Source organism: Maniola hyperantus, chromosome 17 (assembly GCF_902806685.2).
Source record: "Maniola hyperantus chromosome 17, iAphHyp1.2, whole genome shotgun sequence".
Classification (NCBI taxonomy): Eukaryota; Metazoa; Arthropoda; class Insecta; order Lepidoptera; family Nymphalidae; genus Maniola; species Maniola hyperantus.
This window is the reverse complement of record NC_048552.1, coordinates 7,961,379-7,983,995: the sequence shown is the minus strand read 5'-3', so window position 1 is coordinate 7,983,995 and position 22,617 is coordinate 7,961,379. Positions and strand designations below refer to the sequence as shown.

At 40.4% G+C, this 22,617-nt stretch overlaps 1 protein-coding gene across 7 annotated transcripts in view; it reads left to right on the top strand.

Annotated features, from left to right (window-relative positions):
* Dhc64C (dynein heavy chain, cytoplasmic) overlaps positions 1 to 22,617 on the top strand; it is an 80,164-nt gene that overhangs the window by 52,497 nt on the left and 5,050 nt on the right. For 4 of the 7 annotated variants that reach the window (XM_069504265.1, XM_069504262.1, XM_069504263.1 and 1 more), the window contains 21 exons: positions 269 to 467; positions 1,878 to 1,995; positions 2,422 to 2,637; positions 3,319 to 3,474; positions 4,188 to 4,361; positions 4,930 to 5,094; positions 5,507 to 5,643; positions 6,128 to 6,288; positions 6,466 to 6,608; positions 7,254 to 7,322; positions 8,137 to 8,310; positions 9,241 to 9,461; positions 10,089 to 10,257; positions 10,969 to 11,143; positions 11,410 to 11,527; positions 12,493 to 12,706; positions 13,300 to 13,372; positions 13,627 to 13,748; positions 14,012 to 14,197; positions 16,200 to 16,328; positions 16,539 to 16,650. In XM_069504265.1, coding sequence (XP_069360366.1) covers positions 269 to 467; positions 1,878 to 1,995; positions 2,422 to 2,637; positions 3,319 to 3,474; positions 4,188 to 4,361; positions 4,930 to 5,094; positions 5,507 to 5,643; positions 6,128 to 6,288; positions 6,466 to 6,608; positions 7,254 to 7,322; positions 8,137 to 8,310; positions 9,241 to 9,461; positions 10,089 to 10,257; positions 10,969 to 11,143; positions 11,410 to 11,527; positions 12,493 to 12,706; positions 13,300 to 13,372; positions 13,627 to 13,748; positions 14,012 to 14,197; positions 16,200 to 16,328; positions 16,539 to 16,650 — 3,231 coding nt within the window. The remainder of the gene's footprint in view (positions 1 to 268; positions 468 to 1,877; positions 1,996 to 2,421; positions 2,638 to 3,318; positions 3,475 to 4,187; positions 4,362 to 4,929; positions 5,095 to 5,506; positions 5,644 to 6,127; positions 6,289 to 6,465; positions 6,609 to 7,253; positions 7,323 to 8,136; positions 8,311 to 9,240; positions 9,462 to 10,088; positions 10,258 to 10,968; positions 11,144 to 11,409; positions 11,528 to 12,492; positions 12,707 to 13,299; positions 13,373 to 13,626; positions 13,749 to 14,011; positions 14,198 to 16,199; positions 16,329 to 16,538; positions 16,651 to 22,617) is intronic. The other 3 variants (XM_069504266.1, XM_069504264.1, XM_069504261.1) reach the window with 1 other exon arrangement.

Genomic DNA, 22,617 nt, shown 5'->3' with positions numbered 1-22,617 from the left:
ATGCTAAGCTTGCTCGCAATAATATGTGACCGTTGTTATTAATGTGACTCAAATAACGCAACGACACTGTACGTGAACGAATCGGCATCCATGTACGGCACTAATAACCGTAATGTGACTAACCCGCTGCGCGTCGTCGGGGCCGCTAGCGCCGCCCGGGCGCGGACGATAACGCCAGCCGCATGTGGCACCTCAGCTAAAAGGCCTTTTTTGTTTCTCTCTTTCGTACTCTGTCGCTCTCGCTTGGCGGGTGGCTGGCGGCTCACAGCGGTCAAATCCATTAAGAAGCAGCACCTGGTGGAGGTGCGCTCCATGGGCAACCCGCCCGCCATCGTCAAGGTGGCGCTCGAGTCCATCTGCCTGCTGCTCGGCGAGAACGCAACGGACTGGAAGGCCATCCGCGCCGTCATCATGCGCGAGAACTTCATCAACAGCATCGTGTCCAACTTCAGCACCGAGGACATCACGTGAGCACCCGCGCCTCGAGTCTCCCACCGACCCCCGACCCACACCCCTTCCGATCCCGACACAGTGGTGACGGTGCAGTGACTAAGATATCACTCATTTTAAATCATATTTCACTATTTTTTTTACTATTCAAGTCATGAATTTAAATTAATTTAGTAGTTCTGCGAGATTCTGGAGATTATTTTCTTTTAAATATCTAAAGGTGCTTACGGATTAGCTCAATTTTTGACGATCGACAAAATCGAGTGAATGTACAAGCAATAGACGATCAACAACGTATTTTTGATGATCGATCGATAAAATCGAGCAAATCTACAAGAAGCTGGCAGATTTTATTGATCGTCAAACGCAGCAGAACAAAATAACACAATCGTCAAAAATCAGACAATCCTATAGGCGCCTATGAATTTATCTATTTAATTACTTATGAATTATGAATATGATGAGTGGTATCTATTTACTTTTCGAAATAACATGTGGTTTATATTTAAGGCATTAAATATTAGACGCTTCAGGCTTGCTTCTGCATGGTGAATGTCTGCATTTGTGTATGTACTGCACAACGAATTTTCAAAACCTGTAGTAGATTACAAAAACGTATTTATCAACCAACCCTATACACAACACCTTTTCTGAAATACATTAATGAACCAAGTAGAAACTAAACTCACATCACTAGTTAGAAAATTATGTTACAGCCTTGTTATATCTAAATAATGTATGATTGCAATATTTAAAGATGATTCGTTATGCATCTCGTTTTGGCATGTTTTTGTGGGTGGATGCGGTTCTGGAGATCGTTGTACGACTCATCAGTTTTATCACACGTAGGTACTCTCTGTACACAAAATTTCGTACATCATACACCGATATTTGCCTTTGTTAAAATTGAATCCGAAATGAGTGAAAGCTCACGGATACGAAAACTTTACGAATTGGCAAATATTTAAGAGAAATTAGAGAACTAGAGATCTGATATTTCAGATTGTGCAGGTACAAAATAAGACACATGTTCGAGTTGCATGAATGTATTTGCCAATAAATAATGTCCGTCCGTATGGTCTCCAAATAAGCTATTGAAAATCACTAACGGCAGTGAAGAGACTTGCTTTCCTTTTTTGTTTTACGTCATTTTTATTTTCGTTTGTTTGCTATCTATAATGTTTTTCAACAGTACTAAGAGGCATAGTTTTTCTTTTTTGTTTGCTGTGTGGGTAAGTGATGTCCATTTCATATCATCCAGGCTGAGGAAATACAGAGGTTGATGGAAAACGAATGTGCATGAATCAAAAAGGTCAAAATTTTATTCATTCTGACATGGTTTGGTACATTGGTTTCACATAAAGCACTTGAATGTATCATTGGTGAGGACAAATGTTCCAAATATTAACCACTATTCTATGTGTCAGTGACGATGTCCGCGAAAAGATGAAGACCCGGTACCTTAGTAACCCGGATTACAACTTCGAGAAAGTGAACAGGGCTAGTATGGCCTGTGGTCCTATGGTGAAATGGGCTATTGCTCAGGTAACTTTAACTTTAATTTCAACAACATATTATATGGTGAACTTTTAGTGGTATTAAAGTCGTGTCTAAGTGAATCGCCAGCAGTACTATCGACTACACTTGTTTGTTTTGGAAAACTAGGCAAGACAAACTCAAATCTGCGAGAAACATTAGTAGTGGGCGAGGAATACGAGTCCCATGTGACTACCGCGCTGTTCTGAGACAGCAGGACAGCCGGCCGCGGCGCGGCGGCGAGGTACTACTACTGGTTCGCAAATTTTTCCAAACAATAATTTCTCGATTCAATTTTTTTTACGACGGATTGAAATGGATGGACTGCCTAAGGAAGGCGGTTCACTTAGCCACGGCTCTAAAATTTCGCCGTGTATAGAGCACAATTTGGATTACACGAAATTACAGTAGGTATACAAAGGATATTATTTACAGATTGAATACGCAGATATGTTAAAACGCGTGGAGCCGCTGCGTAATGAACTCCAAGCTTTGGAAGACCAGGCGCAAAGCAACGTTAAAGCTGGGAATGAAGTGCGCGATCTGATCGCCCAATTGGAAAAATCTATCGCTTCATACAAAGAGGAATATGCGCAGCTTATCAGTCAGGCTCAAGCAATCAAGACTGACCTTGAGAATGTGCAAGCTAAGGTACTTAAAAACACGTTTAGGCCCATATTGCGGCTAATTCTGTTGTACACAATCTCTAAACTAAACTAAAATGACACGTCTAAATCTATTACTATCACTTTCATAATTTTGCTTGCGGAAAAGGATAATACTAGATTTAGACCTGTCAATTTAGTTTAAGAGATTGTGTACAAGAAAATCGGCCCCAATGTATTGTATAAATCGGATACATAATACGATTAATTAGGCGAATTTGAACTGCCAATATTTCGACTCAGTTGCATGAGTCGAAGTTACGACGGGACTGGAGTGCTACGAGAGGTGAAATTCGACTTTTCGTGGGCAGTACCGATCTACTCTTGTTAAACCACGAAAAATATCATACGTTTAGGCCCGGTGTCCAACAATCAGATTAGTGTTACATGAGGTGATAACAATATTCTGAAAATTGGCACATTTTACCGACCAATCTCCTTGTGCCTCCTTCAAGCTACTTGACACTGGCAAAGTGCATTGTGCTGGTTTGACACTTCAAAAAGTCACGAAACAAAAAGGAAAAGGTTTTTTTCACGTCATCTATTAGTAATCTGATTGGTCTGCTAAACACATCTTCGCCCATCTCCGCTCTGGTGGATACCGGGCATTACCCATGAGGATACGGTGTTGAGTACTGAAATATTTATTCCTCGTAAATATTTTTAGGTAGATAGATCTATAGCGCTGCTGAAGAGTTTGGTGATTGAACGTGAGCGATGGGAAGCCAGTTCAGAGGCATTCCGCTCGCAAATGAGTACCATTGTCGGAGACGTCTTACTTTCTGCAGCTTTCATAGCTTATGGTGGATACTTTGATCAGCATGTAAGTATCTATATTAAAATCACTGAGAAGTCAACATCAAGATTACGCATATACAATGGTTTTGCACGGAAACAAAATCGTAAGTGTTGGCGGGGGATAGGGGAGAATACTTTGTTGTGATTGGTGGACTAAAAAGTCACGTAATCAAAAAAATGTGCGGAATGAGGGTACCGAACTAGTTTGGGTCGACTTTTATGCTAAGCAACTGCATGAGCTTGGCGATCGGGGGTGTCCGGGTATTAGGCGTCTATAGGTGGTGGTCTTGTGATTAAAATATACAAAGTTATTTAAAACTAGCTGACGCCCGCGAGAAAAAGATGCGCTGAGAAGAGCCGGCAAGAAACTCAGCTTTGAGCTTGCTTATTTCAAATCATAAATAGTTACAATATTATCAAAATCACTATTCACTACACCTCAACACAATACATTGTAGCTAGTACTAAAGCCTGATTTACACCTTTCAAAAAAGGATTAGCACTATTAATAGAACTGTCAACTATCAACTAGAAGTGTAACTAACATAATGTACATCGACCTTTACAATTTTCGGCTTTGTAGAGCGTTGTCTCTGTCACGTTGTCGCACTATGTGACGTTTTGTGGGTCTCAACGACAGAGACAATGCTCTACAAAACCGCTATCTCTTTCTAAAAGTCGATGTACATTTTCTGCCGCGTACTGTAAACATCGTTCTCTATTTGGTTATTTTTACAGTATCGTCAAAATCTATTCTCGACGTGGACAACCCACTTGGCGGCAGCCAATATCAAGTTCCGCGCTGACATAGCTCGCACTGAGTACCTCAGTAATCCTGACGAGCGCCTCCGTTGGCAAGCCAATGCCTTACCAACCGACGAACTGTGCGTTGAGAACGCTATCATGCTTAAGGTATGCTGTGTAAAGTCAATGCTTATTTTCATTATTTTACTGTCTATTTTCTGCCTATTTCTAATTCCATCCTAATGAGGATGGAATTAGAATTCAGTCGTCACTGAATGCAGTGACGACTGTCCGTTTTCACGCCATTTCATAAAGGTGGATCAATACCAAAAGATCGAATGCTCTTTCTATCCACGCTATGTCTAATTGTCTTTGGATAAACAGAGAATTTAGTTCCGTAGAGCGGACAGATAGAGCGAGTATTCCCTTGTTTAGTCCACCTTAAGATCGTCGATTCTTGACTTGAGTCAGAAATGTCTTGACCTCGCAAATAATGACATTATAAAATCTATAAATCCACTTTGAGAAGAGAAATTGGGAAAAATTTAATCCGCTTGATATTCTTCTTCTCAATCGTTCTCTCTTGAAAGAATAGTCATGTGATCTCCCTCCAGCGACTTCTGTTGGTAACATTACGTGCACACATAAATTATGATTGATATACTTCAGTAAAACTCCAAATCTCCTTGTTTTATAAGAGTAGTTTCCAACTATAAAAAATGTGTTTCCTTCACAGAGGTTCAACCGATACCCGCTTATCATTGACCCGTCAGGCCAAGCCACGGAATTCATAATGCGTGAGTTTAAGGAGAGGAAGATTACCAAGACTTCCTTCCTTGACGACTCGTTCCGAAAGAATTTGGAATCAGCTTTACGTTTCGGTAATCCTTTGCTGGTGCAGGTTAGTAGTACTCCGGTTTCCAAGTGCCTTTAAAAATAATATTTATAGTATAAGTTTAGAACATAGACGTAAGGTTTGCCTATCTATCGGTATTCTACAGGATATGTTTTGGAGAGTGCACTAAGGAACTGTTTGATCTAGTTCCCCCACTCACCATTTTACTATCGGACAGCGAGACATCGTAATAATTTGCACTCTGCAGTCGAAATTCCACGAACTCGTACGAACTAATTCGCTTTCTTTTTTTAATACGCACTGATGGTATTGAACGCCCTTCCGTCTGCCGTTTTCCCCGCCAGTTACAATATCGGTACCTTCAAAATAAAGTGAATACAGGCACTTAGGCGGGCGTGCTCCACATTAGGCTAACCGTCACCGCAAGTCTATGAACCTCGTAACTGTTGTTTTACAGGACGTTGAGAACTACGACCCAATCTTGAACCCCGTACTGAATAGAGAGTTACGTCGTACTGGCGGACGTGTGCTCATCACACTTGGTGACCAGGACATCGATCTCAGTCCCTCATTCGTGATCTTCTTGAGCACTAGGTTTGTCTAATAGAAATAAATATAAAAATTATCCCTTCATTCTAGGACTGGCTTTTCAATCGTTAAAAACTGTCAAATGTCGAACTTAGTTCGAAAATCTCTAAAGTCAAACTTATTGTAACAGTTAGATTTCGACCCTAAATATACTATACTAATTATAATAAACTATATTTACGCAAAAAACACTTTACTTAATACTAGCTTATGCTTGCGACTTCGTCCGCGTGGACTCCACAAATTTCAAACCCCTATTTCACCCCCTTAGGCATTGAATTTTCAAAATTCCTTTATTAGCGGATTCCTACGTCATAATAGCTATCTGCATGCCAAATTTCAGCCTGATCCGTCCAGTAGTTTGAGCTGTGCGTTGATGGATCAGTCAACCTTTTCCTTTTATACACTCGTATTAAGATTATATCGACATGCAAAAAAAACATTTTTACTGACAGAAGATTCGTGTTATTTATGTTTTTCATGATTTCAGGGACCCAACTGTCGAATTCCCTCCAGACATGTGTTCTCGAGTAACTTTCGTTAATTTCACCGTAACACGCTCTTCACTCCAATCGCAGTGCCTACATCGAGTTTTGAAGGCTGAAAGGCCTGATATTGACACTAAACGCTCCGACCTGCTTAAACTTCAAGGTAACCCTATTTATACCAAACTTTAAACTAGATGATGCCAGAGACTTCGTACGCGTGGACTAAGGTTGTTAAAAATCCCGTGGAAACTCTTTTTATTACCCGTGATAAAACTCACATAATTATATTTAAGCTAAACATGTGACGTAATTATAGTTATATACTCTAATCTTCTTTTAGGTGAGTTTCATCTTCGTCTTCGCCAGTTAGAGAAATCCCTGCTTCAAGCACTAAATGACGCAAAGGGCAAAATCCTTGATGATGATTCTGTCATTGCGACACTCGAAACCCTTAAGAAAGAGGCCGATGATATTGGTTTGAAGGTATTATAGTCCTTGTCACATAAGGGCTTGGGCGCACGGGTGACTTTTGCAAATGTAATAGTTACGTCACTTGAATCCAGACCACGACTTTTCCTTCCAATGAACCCCCTGATGATAATTTTTATTTATTTATTCTCCTTGTATATAACACTTGGGTAATATAAAATTAAATTAGGAACACAACGTTGATGAAGTAGATACAGTTTATAATAATTCTAATAGAAATTTCTTCCAGCGAATAGTGAAGATTATTTTTCAGGACTTTACATAAAGTCTACGCTGTACAGTACTCGGTAGGAAAAATTGTACATCGAACTTTGTTTAGAGATTTCGGCCTTGTAGCGCGTTCTTTCTGTCTAATACCAATGCATTGTGACGTTGCCGATCACAACGATATAGACAACTCTCTACGAAACCGTTATGTCTTTGTAAAGTTTAAGTTTAATGTGCAACCTTTCCTACCGAGTATGTACGTATGCTACATGACAACGGGAGACTTTTTTAGATTGAGGTGTTGACTTTTTAGCGGGAATGGGAGACGAAACTGTTGCGGATACAAAAGTTGCTCGTGCGTTTCTGCTCCAAGTACACATTTAGCTATATTTTTTTAATCAAACAATATTGAGTTTTTATTTATTTGTACAGGTCGAAGAGACGGACAAAGTCATTGGTGAAATTGAAACCGTCAGTCAACAATACCTCCCCTTATCCCAAGTAAGTTATGCAAACGATACGGTATATGTAGTTTGTACAAAATGAATTCTCACGAGCCATTTTAACTCTATGTGTCAACTGTCATGTCAAAAGTACGGTTCACCTTTAAAATAAGGTCTAAAATCATATTTTTAACAAGCTAAAATGGTGCGTGAGAACTCATTTTGTATGCACTCTATCGTACTTTGGTATGGTAAAGTTTCAAGATAATTATGTCAATGATATTGTTGCAATACTATGACATCGGGGTTGCGGTATAGCGTATCGTGCGGTGATATTTTTTTATTTACAATTTACATAATATATTACACAAAAGAAGATATATATATCCACAGAAAAAATACACGATTTCAAAAATATGATGACCTGTTTTCAAGTAGGTGGCCCGAAAAGGATCCCTCAATAGCTTAAGGATACAGACTTTAAAACCGAATGTCCCATACAAAGCACGTCACTTTAAACTGCTCCTTGTAATAAAATCGTGAAGGTTGTTTCATATCCCACCTTTTGGGGTATTATTGTACTATTTTCTTATGCCTGTTTCGAAGATAATTGACATGGTTAATACGCCTAAAAAATTTCTGAGGTACATAATAATTTTTTTTACGAATTTAATCAATAATGCAAACAATTTAGCGTTTAAACTATCGTGAGTGATTTCCATTATACATATATCACACACCGGCTTTACTCACGTGCTTAGTCGACGTTAGCCCGACTAGTTTCTAACTAAACTAAAACTAGAAACTAGTCGGGCTAACGTCGACTAAACACGTGAGTAAAGCAACAATAATGAAAACGATTTTGTTTCCAGGCATGCAGTAGCATCTATTTCACAATGGAAGCTCTTCACCAAGTGCACTTCCTGTACCAGTACTCTCTCAAGATGTTCCTCGACATCTTCAGCACGGTCCTCGTGTGCCCCGGCCTGAACGGCGTCACCGACTACACCGCTAGGCTGATAACCATCACTGAAGAACTATTCACTGTAAGCTGACTTTCCACTCTTAGTATTTATAACTTAATTTAGATAATCCTGATTTGATGATTTATTTTACGACTAGCTTATGCTCGCGACTTCGTCCGCTTCGGGTTGAATTTTCAAAAAATACTTTCTTAGCGGATGCCTACGTCGTAATAGCTATCTGCATACCAAATTTCAGGCCGATCCGTCCAGTAGTTTGAGCTGTGCGTTGATAGATCAGTCAGTCAGTCAGTCAGTCAGTCAATCAATCAGTCAGTCAGTCACCTTTTCCTTTTATATATAATATATAGATATTAGAATAGGCTGGTAAAACCATTATTTGCTGGATATTTTATTTTACAAAAGACAAAAGAGTTATTTGATGAAAAGATAGCGATTTTTCTTTAAAAATTTAATGCCATGTACCACAGGAGAGGTATTCAATAGTACCTTCGAAGTACTATTGAATAGCCTCTCCTGTGAAGAAGGCTCATTCTGCAAAGACGTTTCAATCAATAGTGACTTGTGTTACAAGAGTGTGACACTCACACAAGATAGGTGTGTAGTGAATAGGCACCTTCTACGCAAACGCGTCACATCATCACTTCCCATCAGGTGTGATCGTGGTCAAGCGTGCGCCTATAACGAATAAAAAAAATAAAAAATTGCAATTCAGATAGCACAGCGCTGCGGCCTAACTTTTTATTAAACGCCACTTTTTACGCGTTCACACTTTCTCATAAGTGCCGTTGAAGGGGCGCAATCGGGGTGGGAACGCCCCGTACACCCGCGCTAACCTGGTGAGGGATAGCGCGGGTGATGTGCGGGGCATATGCGGCGTCCCCTCGCCTCATATCCCGATTGCCATCTCACCTGTCGCGCACTATATATTTTTCTCGTCACGTTACCAAGTGGAGACAGCCTTCTTGTACGAAAACGTCAATATTTTTTCAGGCGGTATACGAGCGTGTAGCGCGTGGTATGCTCCACACGGACAGACTAACGTTCGCATTGCTGCTATGCCGTATCCAGCTGAAGGGCACCGGTGCCGAAGACACTCTGGACCAGCAGTTTGGAGTGTTCCTACGTGGACGCGAGGGTCATGTGGCATCCACGCCGACACTCGAGTCTCTGACGAACCAGCAGCATGAAGCGGCTGCTAGATTGAGCTCCCGGTATGTTATAACGACTACAATAAAAGCTTATGTACTATCTCAAAGAGCACTTTTAAAACATACTAAGCACAGATATGTCCAGATATGCAACTAGCGTGGCCCCCTCAGTCCCTCTCGTTCTGAGAACGTAGGAATAGATGGAAGACCGCGATTATTTGAGTAACTGTACTCACTGGCCATAGAGTGACCCTTTCATTTTCCCTTTTTATGCTATCTTTCTTGTCAGTGCTTCCTCCTTAATCAAACTATAAAAGAAACTATACAATAGTGCAAAGGCTAAGGCTGAGATCTATAGAGCGCACTTTGATTTTGCTCAGACTTAAGATTGAGTTACAACGAGACAGATTTATGTGAGAGATATACATCTGTCTCGTTTTATCTCTGTCTTAAGTCTAAGCAGAGTCAGAGTGCGCTCTATAGATCTCATCCTAAGTCTTATTGCTAAAGCAGTGGTAAATTAAAACTACCTGACTCATAAGTACTTGTAAAAAGTTTACATGAATAAAAAAACATTCTATTCTATTCTTGTTTCTTAAAAACAACCTTTATCCTTTCATTCTTGTCTGTGCCTTCTTAATCTCATACTATAGAATGAAGTGTGCTAGAATGTTCTATATTAATTGTCAGGTTGACGTCATTCCGTCGCTTGCTGGATAAGGCGGCGTCGCTGCCCGAGCTGTCAGCTTGGCTGGCGCAGGCCGCGCCCGAGCAGTGCGTGCCGACGCTGTGGGACGGCGAACCCTCCGCACCGCCCAAACCGCACACGCTCGCTATGCATCGCCTATTACTCATACAGGTAAAATAGATATTTTTTTTTGTTACTTTTCAATAATTAACAGCCGCAAAAGTCGCTAATCTTTACTTAAGATTGAGTTAAAGCAAGACAGATTTGTGAGAGATATATCTCTGTCTCGTTTTAACTGAACTTAAATAACGATTAAACGACTCTGAGTACGGCAGTAAGTGACTCTGCCACTGGTTGACAATGCCTTTACTGCCGAGAACCAGTAAGAACCTCGTCAGATGCTCAAAAACAAGCCCCTAAGTTTTCCTATGTTGCAGCAGGTACATTGTAGCAGAGCAAAGTTTCGCATTTTATCCCTGGATTGAATAAATCTTTGGTTTTAGAATATGAGTAATCTGGTAATTATAGAATACTAGCGACCCGCCCGATTTTCGTAGGAATCTCTAACTTTTTGTAAATAAAATATAGCCTATGTTAAAAGAATTTCCGAAATCGGTTCAGTAGTTTCAGAGGTTACTTCACACAAACAAACTTACAAACTTTACCTCTTTATAATATTAGTATAGATGACTGTAAAGCTAGAAGGTATATAAAATATTTCCGTCAAAAGAATAAAGAAGCCAATATTTTCTAAATACGGTCTGTTCTTTATTTATCTTTTTGAATATTTTTAACGTAAAGTTTAAAGCGTTTTTCGGAATTGCGGTTATTTTTATTGGTTATGAAATCAGTACGAAATCAACAAGTTAACGTTTTCAACAGGCGTTCAGGCCCGATCGCGTGATAGCCGCGGCGACGCAGCTCGTAGCCTCAGTGCTCGGGCCCGGCTTCATGGCCAAGGCGGAGACGGAGCTGGAGCTGTCCAGCATCACGGAGACTCAGCTGAATGCCACCACGCCGGCGCTGCTGTGCTCCGTACCCGGATATGACGCTAGCGGTAAGAACACTGACGCAATTATTTTCGTATCCATACTACATGGATATGGAAATACTACTAGCTGTTGCCCGCGAGTCTTTTCCTGTGGATTTTCAAAAAAAAAAATCATACAAACCTTGTCTTGACAATAACGAACACATAAAAAAAAGAATTATCCAATTTGGTGCAGTTGTTCGGAAGTTATACGCGTACATAAATTTCGGTGATTAAATTTTATTTATATAGATTTTGATTGTGAATAGTAGTAAAAATTAATCATTATAAAGGTCGCGTGGACGATATGGCAACCGAGTTGAACAAGCCACTTTCGAGTATCGCTATCGGGTCAGCGGAAGGATTTAACCAGGCGGAACGCGCCATCAATACGGCTTGTAAAACTGGAAGGTACGTACCAATTATACTTTATTCCAATAAAATTACCCGTATGTTACAAATTTATTTAAAACTAGCTGATGCCCGCGACTTCGTACGTGTGGATTTAGGTTTTTTACAAATCCCGTGGGAACTCTTTGATTTCCCGGGATAAAAAGTAGCCTATGTCACTCTCCAGGCCTTCAACTATACCCATGCAAAAAATCACGTCGATCCGTTGCTCCGTTGCGACGTAATTGAAGGACAAAACAACAAACCAATAAACCAACAAACAAACACACTTTCACATTTATAATACGGGTACTGATTTTCACCCAATGTTCAGACGTGAATGTACATTTTTCGTTCTATAAAGAAAAACATGATTGCCGTGTTATTATATTTTTATGATCATCATTGACTTACAGCGCACTGCTCAAAAAGGGAATAACGCGTAATTTAAATGAAGACACTAAGTTCGTCAAATCCTTTTAGTCGTATTCAAAAAACCTTGCATTTAGCAAGCTTCATATCTATTTCAGCTTTTTTAAAAATAATAATGGCGAGCAAACTATCAGGTGGGTCACCTGATGTTAAGTGATTACCGCCGCCCATGAACATTTGCGGTACCAGAGGAACCACCAATGCGTTGCCGGTCTTTCAAGAATTTGTTGGCTTAATGTTTTTTGTTGGTTCAATGATATTGATGAAGTTCTAAGTTGAAGCGCAATAACTTTATTGTCTAGAAGGCACCATGTATAAGTGTTTATAGTATGGTATCTTCTAGTCTTCATACACTTGTATTCTAAGCGCATACTATTGTGAATGCGAATCGAAAAATAGTTTCCTTGAAATCTACCTTACATGGTTGTAAAATCCCTTCTATTGTGTTGACTTCGAATTCTTTGACGACTTTTCGGTGAACTTGACAGATAATATATCGACGATGACGTATTTTCGAGGTGTGGCATAGAAATAACCTAGAAATATGTAATCAGATGGGTGATGCTGAAGAACGTCCACCTGGCGCCAGTGTGGCTGGTGCAGCTGGAGAAGAAGCTGCACTCGCTGCAGCCGCACCCCAACTTCCGCCTCTTCCTCACCACGGAAATCAGCCCCAAGCTGCCCGTCAACTTGCTACGCGCCGGCCGCGTGCTGGTCTTCGAGCCTCCGCCTGGCATCCGCGCCAATCTGCTCAGAACCTTCGCGACCGTGAGTATCCAATACTGCGAACAGTTAGGTCTACACCGGACAATCCAGGATCGTGGAGCATGGAACGTGGATCTGTAAAACTATTAAATTGTGTCACAGTCAGATATCGTTTTTTAGCTGCTCTAAACATCTTAATAATCTCTATATATAAAAATGAATCGCTGAATGTGTTGCTGATCGCAAATCTCGAGAACAGCTGAACCGATTTCGCTAATTCTTTTTTCATAATATTCCTTGAAGTACGGGGATGGTTCTTACGGAGAGAAAAATTTAAAAAATCCTGACTGCTAGGCGGTACGAAGTTCGCCGGGACAGCTAGTAATATACTTATATAAAAGACAACAATGTTTCTACCTGTGTCCGTCGTTATAGACTTTGAAACCAACCGATGTGCCCCAAACCGATTTCATAAAAAGGCAATAATGCAAAGATGGTTTCAGACCACTAAAACAATGCATTAGGCACATTCTTTTTAGCGTAATAGCACACGTCGGGTATCCGCTAGTATTCGATAAAACGCCAATTTCAATGAGTTATTTTTTTAAATCTTACACCCAAAATATGTTGATTCTAAATTTTCTTTTCCTTATCAGGTGCCAGCAGCCCGAATGATGAAACAACCATCCGAACGCGCTAGACTTTACTTCCTACTGGCGTGGTTCCATGGTAAGTTCTATATGTGGCTTATACACATAATTTATGGACAGTCGGTATTTCTGTATACTTAACAAATTGGTATGTTATTATAAGTATGTATTGTACTTCTAAATATGCAGCAGCAGATGTGCTTGTACCTATGTTTTTGATCAATAAATAATTTATTTATTTACTTTTTATATTCATAACAGGATCATGTTTTATCTAATAAAACATAATCCCAATATGATAAATATCCCAATAAATTAATATCTATTCTGCAGGTATCGTGCAAGAACGCCTACGCTACGTACCCTTAGGCTGGGCCAAGTATTACGAGTTCAACGAGAGCGATTTACGTGTGGCTTGCGACACGCTCGATACATGGATCGATGCCACTGCCATGGTAGGAAACTTGCTAAGAATTATTTGATTTTCCGGGATAAAAAGTAGCCTATATCCTTTCCGGATGCCCTGTGCATCCTGGAAGGACATAGCTGTGTGATTGGTGCTCTGTACCTTTCGTCAAAATCGGTTAAATCGGACGGGCCGTGCAAGGTTATCATACAGACCCACTTTCGTATTTATGATATTATAGTATGAGCCTTGCCTATATCTGGAATTTTATAATATCTTTGATTATAAAACAAAATCGTTAATATTTCCCAGGGTCGTACCAACTTGCCTCCAGAGAAGGTGCCGTGGGAGGCGCTGGTGACGCTGCTGTCTCAGTGCATCTACGGAGGCAAGATCGACAACTTGTTCGACCAGCGCTTGCTGCACTCCTTCCTATGCAAACTCTTCACTCCGAGGTCTTTCGAGGCTGACTTCGCTCTTGTGGCTAACGTGGATGGAGTAAGTTGATTGTTACTTCTGTTCTTTTCACTCATGCCACAGAATACTTAATGGGGTCATTGTGGTACAGAAGAATCACTTCGCCAAGACGTTTAAATAAATAGCGACTCTTCTTACGACCTAGCGTTGAAGCGTTGCAGCCTAACATTCAGTAAACGCAATTAACTTGTGGATTTGTGTCGAACCTGTGAAGTTGTTTAGGTTCAAAAGTTTTTTTTATAAATATAAATAAGTAGAATATGTTCGACTAGTTTCGAACCCGTCCAGGGTCCTTTTTCAATAGACCTCTGTTCGCGACTCAGCGCCAAGGGGACTGCAGTCTCCTACTGTAAGGGAGGTAAATTGGGCGGAATGGAAATATACCCGGATACGGAATAATCTACCACCTTACAAAGATTAGAGAAAAAAAAAATTTACTTTACTTGATCTATCTACCTAGTAAAGAATAGAAGCTAGCCGTCGACTCCCTTGTAATGTATATGAGGTGTTATAAATGAAATTTGCTAGATGTTAGGCAAAATTGTTTTTAATGTAACTTTTACCGGGGTCGCTTAATACATAATGATGGCTAATAATGCTTAGTTATTCTAGCTTAATGCCAAGACTTAATTTAGATACATTAGAATGCCTTAGGTAGATAGTACATAAAATCTATGTTTTAAATTTAAGATGCCATTGGCATGGAATAGACAATGACACAGTAAAATTCATAAAATTGTTTCAAAATAAAAGCTCAGTAGTAAAGACAAGGTTCTTACTGTACACATACACTAAGAAGGTTCACTAAACTGTTCCAGGATACAAACATTCGCTTACGTGTAGGTGCGAAGACTGCAAGGTAGCTGGACGGCATCGGCCAAGCTCCCAAAACTCGATTTAACTTGATTCTTCACAACCGAAATGTTTCATTACAAAGATTTTCACCAAGTCTTATCCATAGAATTAAGTTGCCAACGTGAATGTGCAAAACCGTAAAACGTAAATTGCAAAACGCAAAAGAAACGAAAAGAAATAAATACGGAAAAACGAAAACGAAAATAATCGGAAACCCTGCAACAAAGAAAAACAAGGTTATAATTTGTGCTGTGTGAAAATTTCGACACGTGGAATTTTCCGATCAAACACAACTCACCTATTGAACTCCTGGCCACCAATGGTTTTCAGGAATCCACCCACAACCCATTATCCTCATTTATTTGGGAAAGTAAAATAACTGGAACTGAAAGGAAATCATGAAATTAGGATTTTCTCTAACCAAACCGCCATTTTGTCGAATCCACATTACTTGATTTTTCACTCACCATAACTGATGAAATATTGAAATACGTTAGGATGACTAAATTTATAACAATTGTATTTTCCCAGGCGAAGCCATGGGCGAAAGAGAGTGAGATTTTCCTGGAACGAAAAAATTCGTCTTCACATGTTGACTCCAGAAAAATTCTAAATCTCACCAATCGGTGTTGCCAGACGCAACCCGAGTGTGGCCGCTCTCAGTTAGTTTGATCATAAAGCCAATTCATTTTTGAATATTTGCGGAACCTAAGGATATATTATAAGAACCGTTTTGTTAATGACTTAACAATAAACAAATGATATTATGGTTTTATTTAATTATTTTGTTTTATTTTTACGACAATTGACAACGAAGCAAACGCCATCTATTGTGGCTCGAATGAACTCTGAACATCGACCCACGCGTAGTTCTGCACCTTGATGCTAGGTGGCACCAACATACTTTGAACAAAATAGATTTTTATTAAAAGCGAGACGCTAGTTAGTAGTTCAAAATTTACAACGTCACACTACCCATTAAAAAAGAACCCCGGATTAGATCGAAACAAGTCGGGCATACTCCGACAAACACGTATGGTGGTATCACTCGCGATAATTAAAACGCTAAAGTTTTTTCTTCGATTTTACAGTATAATTTAAGTTACCACAAAATATTTAATAATGTCATAAAGTAAAATGGCAATTAAATAGTTTTAAATTGTGGCAGGCCTCTGGAAACCAGCGCCACATCACGATGCCAGACGGCAACAGACGTGACCACTTCCTCAAGTGGATAGAAGAGCTGTCTGACAGACAGACTCCGTCGTGGTTGGGACTGCCCAACAACGCTGAAAAGGTAACATTACATCTTACTAGCTCAAATTGTTTTAAGGTTTTTCTTGAATGACATTGAAAGGGGGGCGCTGTTGGAGAACAAAGGCTATTTCAAACAAGAACAAAGGGGACACTTGACGGCAACGTTAGTTCCGTTTTTCGCCACGCGCCAAGATAGCGCACTGTAAGTAAGATTTAAGAAATATTTTCATGTGCTGTTTTCATATCACAGGTTCTCCTAACAACCCAAGGCAGCGATCTGGTATCCAAGCTGCTGAAGATGCAGCAACTTGAGGATGAAGAGGAACTGGCGTACAATGCCGCGAGTCAAGACCACGATCCCAGTAAGACCCCCACCTGTTACAATTTTCCATTCAAATAAAACTGCACAAACTCTCTTCCGCATCCTTTAATATCAAACTTCTTGTGACATATGTAAACCTCTTTTCTTAGTTTATAAAAAGAGAACAATGTCATTGTCATTAAATAACAAATAAATGATTCCTACATATTTTATAGTGGCGACTGGATGGAAAATAAAGTGAAGATGGTTTCTCCCAGGAAATTAGGGGAATTCGATGTCGTGAGTGGGAGGCCTTAAGGGTACCTACTATGATATCGATGGTCGGGGAGAGGGCGTACGAGCTGATGGTAAACCTCTGTAGCCCGGTTAGACCAGGTGATAAAACTTTTGCCGAGTTAGTGAAGATAGTGGGAGAACATTTACAACCAAAACCATCAATATTGGCTGAGCGTTTTCGATTTAGGCAGTATCGTCAGCAAGAATCAACTTCGGTCTCACAATATGTCGCAGAACTGAAGGAACTATCACGTTTTTGTGAGTTTGGAAATAATCTCAGCGAAAATTTGCGAGATCAGTTAGTGTGCGGCTTACAGAGTGAAGTCATTCGTCAAAGACTCTTTGCCGAAGAGACTTTAGATTTTAATCGCGCAGTCAGGTTGGCTACGACATTCGAAGCCGCGGAGAAAAACGCACTTGCAGTGGAAGTCGGAATAGGTATCAGCAGACCAAAATCGGAACCAGGGAAGACGGGAGAGACGCTACGAGAAGCAGCTGCGAGTGTCAGCGGAACTTCATCAAAATCATTACATCGTTTTCGAATTAGTGCATGCGATCGATGCGGGGATCAGCGGCATGGTAAAGATGACTGTCCTTATAAGTTTTTTGAGTGCAGCCGATGCCGACGGATCGGGCATTTGCGACGACTATGTCCTGATGACCCAGGAGCAGGATCTGTAGGGCAAAATGCTGCCAGGGGCTATAACCGATCGCGGCGCGGCGGTCGCAGCTACGGAATGCGTTGGGGAGCAGGAGCACAGCGTAGAAATCAGGGTGCGGGCATTGCATCGAGGGGCCCGAACACGGCGGGCACGAACCACTGGCGGGACGAAGACCCGGCTTGGATGGAGTCGGTCGGTTCGGACGACGTCAACGAAGAAGAAACTGCTTATCAGATGTCGCTAAGGGACTATAGGCCGGTTAGCATAATAGTATTACTAGACGAGAAGCCTTTGGTTATGGAAATTGATACTGGTTCTGCATTGTCATGTATAAGCAAGCAGACGTATATTGAAAGGTACAAATACCTACCGTTAAGATCGTGTCGGTTAACGTTAACTTTTTATGATGGCACAAAAATTAAACCTCTAGGGTATATCTCAATTAAAGTGAGGTATAAAGATCGCATGAAGGTTTTAGATTTATATGTCATCGATAATGGGACGACGTCATTATTAGGGCGTCAATGGTTAGCGGAATTAAACATTGACGTGCCTAAGTGCAAAATTAATAATTTGCGAGTACAGGAGTTTGTTAAGAATAGATACGTGGAGGAAATATTTTCCAGGTTTAGTGAGTTAATCGACGGCGGGCTCGGGCGCTACACGGGCGGGCGCGCCACGCTGCACGTGCGGGAGGGCGCCGTGCCCGTGTTCTGTCGTGCGCGCCCCCTCGCCTATGCGCTTCGGGAGCGCGTGGACGCCGAGCTGGACGCGATGCTGCGCGCCGGTGTCATCGAACCGGTTGACACGTCGGACTGGGCCACCCCGCTTGTAATTGTGAACAAACCTAACGGTGCCATTAGGGTATGTGCCGATTATAAGGCTACGTTGAATCGTTTTTTATCGGTTGATAAATATCCAGTTCCTAAAATAGAAGATCTACTGGCCAATTTGAACGGTTGTCAGTATTTCAGTAAAATCGATCTTTCACAAGCGTATAACCAGATCGAGTTAGATAATAAGTCAAAAGAATTTACGGTGATAAATACTCACCGGGGTCTGTTCCGTTACAATAGATTAGTGTTTGGGTTAGCTTCAAGTCCGGGCATATTTCAAAGGATAATGATAAATTTGTTTAAAGATATTCCGAATGTGGTAACTTTCTTAGATGACATATTAATCGCAAACTCTTCACTTGATGAGCATAAGGATACATTGAAGAGAGTACTTACTAGGCTGAAGGATTGCGGTTTTAAAATTAAAAAAGAAAAATGTGCATTTTTCGAAAGTCAAATAACCTATTTAGGGTATGTAATAGAGGATAGAGGTATTCGAGTTGACCCAGATAAAGTCAAGCCTATTTTAAATTTAACGGAGCCAAAAGATATTTCCGAATTAAGATCATTTTTAGGGATGGTCAATTTTTACGGTCGTTTTGTCAGGAATTTAAGTAGTAATTTATCACCATTATATAATTTACTAAAGAAAAATCATAGTTGGTATTGGGGGATAGAAGAAAGGAATTCATTCAATAAGGTTAAAAGATTACTGGCGAGCTCTGCGGTTTTAGCGCATTACGATGTAAATAAGCCGGTTATATTGACATGTGATGCGAGTGCGCTTGGGATAGGCGCGGTGTTAGCGCAGCGAGGCGCAGACATCGGCGGGGGCGAGCGACCGGTCGCTTATGCCTCCCGATCGCTGTCGGCAGCGGAAATAAATTATAGTCAGATTCAAAAGGAGGCTCTTGCAATTATTTTTGCCGTTAAAAAGTTTCACCAATACTTGTATGGGCGCCGATTTATATTACGAACGGACCACAAGCCTTTAAACTAGCGGCACGCTATGATGGCCGGTTTGACGTTTGTCCGCTCATGAAGTTCCGTATTAATTGATAACGACTTTGAAGGAAATAATTGTATTACTTTATTGACGATAGTGATGTGCAGAGATTCATAAATTTTATCGAATGTAGTTTTAGGTTTAGGACTCAAAATTTATTTATTAAATTGATTTCTTAAATGTATACAAGTGTAGAAAAATCAGTTTGCACCATTTAAGGGGTGAATGTACTTGTGAATATGAACAATTTTCACTATGTGGACAAACCTCTGAAATCGCAAAAAAATATCAATAAATTTTTAAAAATGGAATCTAATACGATCGTCACATAGGATCGCTGGCTAGCACAACTACTACCTCCGGCAAACTCGCGTCAATGCTCAATGCAAAACAAAGCAGTTTCGAATTGACGTTGCTTCGAAAAGTATAAACTGTCAGTGCAATGCGATTGTGATATAGTTTTGACCTGGCTTTGGATTTCAAATATTGATACTGCATTACTGTTGACCCTTGCTCGTTAATTTGGACTCTGTTCAAGCCCTTTGTTGTGGATTTCGTCGATATGACCGAACGTACGCAGAGAACTGTTCTAAATAGTCAGACACGTGAGTTCCTAATACGCCTTCGTAACTATTTCGATCGTGAAGCTCAAAATGGAGGGCCAATTTTACCTATAACGTCAGTGGTTGAACGCGTAGCTGATGCGCTTAATATTGGACAACGAACTGTTAGACGGATAACTAAAAAAAAATATGGCGAGACTGGCACAGAAGAAAATAAACTTCACACACCAAAAAAGAGAAAACGAGCAAAACCAGTCGTAGGCATCGATAGCTTTGATGCCGATGCTATCCGAAGACATGTTTACGGCTACTATTTACAGAAGGAGTATCCAACAAGAAAAAAGTTGGTGCATTCACTGAAGGAAGCTGGATTATTCTTCGGTGGGGAAAGTTCTTTAACGAAGATTTTGAAGACCATTGGATTTCGATACAAAAAATGTAACAAACGCAAAATATTGATGGAAAGATTTGATATAGCGATGGCAAGGTATACTTTTTTACGGCAAGTGAAAGAAATCAAAAATTGGCAAAATGTTGTGTTCTTGGATGAAACATGGCTTAATGCTAACCATACTGTAGGCCGTTCTTGGAACGATGACACAGCAGCATCTACTTCCAAAGTTCCTGTAGGAAAAGGATCGCGACTTATAATTTGTCACGCCGGAACCATCAACGGGTTTGTCGAAGGTTCTCTCATGGCTTTTGCGTCAAAAACCACTGGAGACTATCATGAAGACATGAATGGAGAAAAGTTTACTGAATGGTTTACCTCAATGTTGTGTAGCCTCCCTGAACCATCTATTATAATTATGGACAACGCCCCATACCACTCGATGCAAATTGACAAGCCACCTGCCCAATCCCAAAAGAAAGCTGATATCGTCGCATGGCTTCGTAAAAATGGCGTAGATGCAAACATGAATATGTTAAAAGCGGAATTAGTACGTCTTTTAAAAGAAAACAAACCAACCAAGATCCGATACGTCATTGACGAAATAGCATTAGAACATGGGCACAGAGTTATACGGTTACCGCCTTACCATTGTGAGTATAATGCGATTGAGTTGGTGTGGGCTCAAATTAAGGGATATGCTGCAAGACACAATACAGAACCCCCATTTACCACAAAAAAAATGCTAAAATTATTAGAAGAAGCTTGTGAACATGTGACTAAAGGAGACTGGGAAAAGGTTGTGAATAGAACTGTTAAATTAATAAGGGAAGATTATGAAAGAGATGTGAAAATAGATAATATTATAGAAAACGAACATATAATTATTAATGTATGTGATGATAGCAGTGACGACAGTGAAAATAGTAGTATGGACGAATCTGATTAATTATGGCCTTTTGTGGCACCTTTTTCGGTATCTTTTGTATTCATATGTTTCTTGTGTGCATATAAAGTATGTATATTCATTTTCGTTCAAATATTCAGTTCGTTCAAATAAATTAAATAAACATATACATTTTTGTTTTATTAAACCTATTTAATCAGGTACAAAAACAAAACTTAATTGTTTTTTGTTCGAGAATAAATTGACATTCCACATCACTATTGTAATGTGTCAAACCGGCCATCATAGCGTGCCGCTAGTGTAGTGAGCATTTTTGGGGCTGAGTCAGGTATTCCAAACATGACAGCTAGCAGGCTTCAGAGATGGGCGTTAATTTTGTCGGCATATGATTTTTCAATTGAATATGTAAGTACTGATAAAAATACAGCTGATTGTTTGTCAAGGATGATACAAGCTCATAGAGAAAATAGTGAATCTCAAATGAGCGAATGTCCCGAGCAAACGTATTTACATTTTGCTTCAGAAGCTTTATTACTTGATTATAAAGAATTAAAAAAATTTACTTGCCGAGATCCCATCATGGGACGAGTATTAAGTTACATTAGGGACGGTTGGCCCACGGAGGTAGAAATAAAAGAATTACGGCCATTTTTCAATCGTAGGAAGGAGTTATATAGCGAACTAGGATGTCTCATGTGGGGTCATAGGGTCATAATACCCGTTGAGTGCCGAGATAAAGTGTTGAAGGAACTTCATGACTCGCACATGGGGATAGTTAAAACTAAGGCATTAGCGAGGAGCTACGTATGGTTTCCGGGAATTGATGAAGCGTTGGAGGCGATGTGCCGCGCGTGCGAGGTTTGCGCCGCAGTGGCCGACGCGCCGCCGGCGCACGCACCGCACATGTGGCCGTGGCCGAGTCGCCCGTGGACAAGACTGCATATCGATTGCTTGGGACCTATAGCGGGGGTTACTTATATGGTGGTAGTCGATTCTAGTTCCAAATGGATTGAGGTGGTAAAGATGGGTTCCATCACAGCGAAAACTGTAATTAATAAATTAAGAGATATTTTTGCTAGATTTGGTCTTCCAAAGCAGTTAGTTAGTGATAATTTTGCTTCGTTTCAAAGCGTGGAGTTTGGAACTTTTCTAAGTCAGAACGGGATTGAACAAATTTTTTCAGCGCCGTATCATCCTTCGTCTAATGGTGCTGCGGAAAATGCGGTTAAGATTTGTAAAAGAGTAATAAAGAAAGCTCTTATACAGGGGGTAGACGTAGACACAGCGTTATGTCGTTTTCTATTATTATACCGGAATACCGAGCATAGCACGACAGGAGAAAGCCCAGCCAAACTGTTACAAGGCA